The sequence below is a fragment of the Papilio machaon genome, chromosome 3 (assembly GCF_912999745.1).
Source record: "Papilio machaon chromosome 3, ilPapMach1.1, whole genome shotgun sequence".
Classification (NCBI taxonomy): domain Eukaryota; kingdom Metazoa; phylum Arthropoda; class Insecta; order Lepidoptera; family Papilionidae; genus Papilio; species Papilio machaon.
Window position 1 is genome coordinate 2,028,523 of NC_059988.1, and position 4,292 is coordinate 2,032,814.

General features: G+C 36.0%; 1 protein-coding gene across 1 annotated transcript; it reads right to left on the reverse strand.

Annotated features, from left to right (window-relative positions):
• Positions 1 to 1,648: 1,648 nt before the first annotated feature.
• LOC106707816 (lipase member H-like) lies at positions 1,649 to 3,676 on the reverse strand. The gene is made up of 5 exons (XM_045685847.1): positions 3,601 to 3,676; positions 3,110 to 3,296; positions 2,447 to 2,841; positions 1,814 to 2,147; positions 1,649 to 1,730 (listed from the first exon to the last, which is right to left on the reverse strand). Exons 1-5 carry the CDS (start codon positions 3,635 to 3,637, stop codon positions 1,682 to 1,684), a joined length of 1,002 nt encoding a protein of 333 aa, XP_045541803.1. The 5' UTR covers positions 3,638 to 3,676; the 3' UTR covers positions 1,649 to 1,681.
• Between the last annotated feature and the right edge of the window lie 616 nt (positions 3,677 to 4,292).

The window sequence follows — 4,292 nt, forward strand, 5'->3', positions numbered from 1 at the left end:
CGTGGCTGTCAATAATATTGGTTTAAAACTGGTGGCGGATTACGGCAATCTGGCAGAGAATTTGAATTTTTCATTCCATGTTGGATCCTAGTCACCCCTAACCTAGGGTAGGCTCCAAGCCCCTCTGTGGGGACGTATTGTGAACTGATGAGTGCACGGCAAGTTACAACGTTCCTTGATTAATAAATGAACTGCCCCCAGGTTTGGTAAAATACACAACACAAAAAAACATTAAGCGCAAGCGAAAACATTACTTATGTACGCAAGACGGTTACTTTAGCGCTAGTGACAAACCACTGCGCTTTATATAGCGTTAATTATTTGTAATATTGTTATTGTAAAATGGTATTGGAAATAAAAAAAAATATTAATTATCCTGCCGACTCATAAATTTTTAATTAATATTTTTTCCATTCACAGTAAATGTGTACACAAAATTGCATTATGAAATTTTGAGGTAAACAATTTGAAGGCGCTACAAAAAATAAAATAATTTCACATTCACATTAAAAATAAAATAATAAAAGTGCAAGATATTTTATTGAGAATTTAAACGAATAATTCTCATTTATTTTTCGAATATCATGGAAAAAAGCTAAAGGACGGTTGGGTCGGGATCTAAATCACCCCGTGTGACATACAGATATTGGCCGCTAGATATTCAAGTATAAAAAGTCAAGACAATAAAATAGGTTGAGACCCGATTAATAGTTGTGTGTAAATTTTGAATCTGATTTTTAAAATCTGATGTATAAATATCGAAAATCATAATTCGTTTTAAGCACAGGTGGGCACAGTTAATCGAAAAGTTAACTTCGTTAATCATTGATTTGTTGATTAAAAAAATTACTTTAAGCGTTAAAGCGTTAAATTATCGAAAACTTAAAGCAAATTAAAGTTAATCGTTAAAAGTTAACCATAAAAAATTATACTGCTATTGGGGCTGACAGAAATTGGTAAAACGAGTAAAAAGAAGATCTTTTGATAATATGCCTGAATGGCACACACTTTTGTAAATTGAATTTACAATTTCATTTATTATGGTGACACTTGTTTCGCGTATTAATTTCACGATACATCATCTTAAACATTAATTCGATCTTTTCACACTTGATTATTTTGATTGCAATTAAACCTATAGTCAGTAGGTGGAATTTGTATCTCAAGTATAAGACAAATTGTAAATGTATGAATGCAGTAAAGTATTTTCGAACCTTCTTTTGATTCTGGCTGTTGGTCACGTCTTTCCCGGACGCTCTGATGCATCACACTTGGACGCGAACTTCACATATATCCATTAACAACTCGTTCGTTCAGTATTCGAGTCGCTGACAGTCGCTCAACATAGCTGAACTTACGAGAGTGGCGTGGCGCGTAATTTAAACAAAATGAAACCCTGTCTCCAAGTTCCTAATTTAACGATTAACGGACTTAATAATTAATGGAAGTTAACAAAAGGTTTAACGTTTTTTGAAGTTAACTTAAAAGTTAATCCGTTAAGCAAAATTTTAACTTCGTTAATTAACGATTAACGGGTTAATGAGTTAGTCTCCATCTTTGGGTTTAAGATTATACCACGATTAAAATACGTTTTACCGCTCAATGAACAATAAACGTGATGGGAAATAATAGATTTTCTAGTTATAATCGTTTATTTATTAGACATATGTATTTCATTGACTTAGAAGGGGAAAGACGCACGCGTAGTGAGGCCGTAGAGTCCATTAGTTCTGAAACAAAATATAAATTAATTTATTTAGATGTCTTCAAACTACCGTAGATACTCAGCAGAAAGTATAAAGAATATATTTACCCTGATTTGTTTATAATACCGTTGCCCATGTTAAGAGTATTTCCATTGCACCGGTTGTTTTGAGCATCGTTTAAGTTATTGCAGCGCCTTCCGACCAAGTGGTTCGTGCGTACGGTGGAAGCGAAGAGCTCGTATGCACGGCTGTGGGAACAGGAGCTGTTCGAGCAGCCAGGTTGTCTATTCCTACCGCCATTCGGGTAAAAATCGCAATGAGCTATAGGATCAAAGATTCCCAGAAGTCCACCGTCGGTGTGAATCGTTTCCACGTAACGACCTGCGTTACGGTTTAAGGCGTTAGAATTGCCACCGAATCTGGGACCAGCCGGGTCGAGACCTAAAATAATGATTATGCATTTAATCAAACGTATATTTTAAAAATAAGTTCGAAGTTGAACTTATTTGACAAAGTTCTAAATCGATAAATTATTTTAAAAATCGCCATAGAATATTTTGATATAAAAGATCAGTATCGGTATTAATGTTGAACGAAACTTGAGGTTATATGTAAAACCGTAGAAGAAATTAAAATGTGATGACTTTGTTTACAAAAATAATAAACATGAAGAAAGTTAGATGCAACAGCTAGGAATTAATAACAAACTGTAATTTGTAATGTTGCCAGAAATTTCTTACCAGTGACACGTCTGGCTGTGCCTCTAGCGGTACGTCTGACATTGCCGACAACATGAGCGCCTAAACTGAAGCCGACTAAATGAACATTGTCCCAGTTACCGCCTCCAGTGTTAAGAAGCCACGTCAAAAAGTTGCCAAGGGACTCTCCAATACCACGGACACCGTTCGAAGCAGTCACATAGTTAGAATTAGCAAGTTGTCGCCAGTCAACGACTATAACATTGCAATCCTGAACAGCGAGGAAAGCTGCAGTGACGAGGGGATTAACTTGAGAATTTCCGTTGCTGTTCCAGCCATGGACTACAACTTTTAAGGGTCGGTTACCGTTGTAGTTGGAGTTACGCACGGAGTTGGCATTGCCGTTCGTAATAATTTGCGAACTGGTGGGATTGCGCCTGAAAGTGAATGTTTATAATAATCGTAATGTTTTATAAAATCTTTCTGTTGCTTCATTTGTTTTTGTTAAGTTACATTTTATTTAAGAGTGAAAAAAACTAGAAAGTCGGAGTAGGTATATAGGAAAATTCTAAAATTATACCAGATAAAGAAAATATTAATTTTTAAATGACATTCATAGTAAAATGAAGAACCAATAAAGATGCCGTACCATAAAAATAATTTAAAGCAATAAATCATATCTGATACCTATATCTAGTACATTACCTGGTGTAGAGCCAGTATTGATTGTTAGCACCATTTCTAGAGTTCAATAATTCTTCGTCTACTGGTTCCTCTAAGTCAACCAGGTGCGGTACACCGTCACCATCGGGCATCCATATGTAGCGGCTGACACCCTCCACGTAGTGACTGTTGTCACCCGGGATTAAGGGTTTTGGTGCACCACTGCACACTGGAAGGTTACATAGTATTTTATGCTGGCAAAAATTCACTTTTGTTCTTCAAATCAAATTTATTTTAAAATGAAATTGATAAATGTAGTGTACAGAAGGTTTAGTAGAATATTTTTGGTATGAGTCAATGAGGTTAACACAAAATCTTAGGAGGGCAATCTCTAAGGAAGCACGTTTCGAATAGGTGTGGGGAGGGTTCCCTCCTACGATGGAGGGCAAGCCTCTCTATTATTTTAAGTCTATGTCAAGCACAATGCACCTGAGTGCTATATAAGTGCTTAGTTATTTAAATCTGATACTCACGTGCCACTAGAGGAAGAAGAAGAACTAAGAGCTTCATGGTGATCACACGCAATGCTGCAACTCTAGGGTATCTAGTGAATTTATAGGATTTATTATCATCTAAATCCTTAGTTATCTTTGACTTTATGTTATCTTGCAAATTATCTATCCAATTTTTCGAAAACAAAGTTTTGCAAACCACGACCATGACTGTATAAAAGTTGACTATGGAAATGATGGGAAGGGGAAGTGTCTTATTTCTGCTCGTCCCCTACTCCGTTGATTAAAGGTAGACAATGCATTTGCAATTGTAGATGTCCATGGACAGCGCTCGTGTAGACAATAGTAGATAAAAATTGTCATATCAATATTGATTAATGAAATGTTCTGGAATATAGGGTAGCAACAATTTTATTCCTATATTGCCAACGTTACTGTTATTGCTAGCTATATTTACGATAACGTTAAATATAAAAGGAGAACAGAAACATAAATGGCTTATTATAGTCCGGTCGGCGCCGTCTAATTTCATATTCGTTAGGACCCTTCTTCAGGGTAAATAATTAGCAGGATGTAGTAGCGATACGTGACCGCGATTCACTTTTACAGTAAAAGGACCTTCGATGGACCTGCAATTAGTCGGTGACGGCTGTAGATCTTAACGAATGTTTAGCCGTTTTTAAATAGTTTATCAAGATTAGTACTACGAAAGT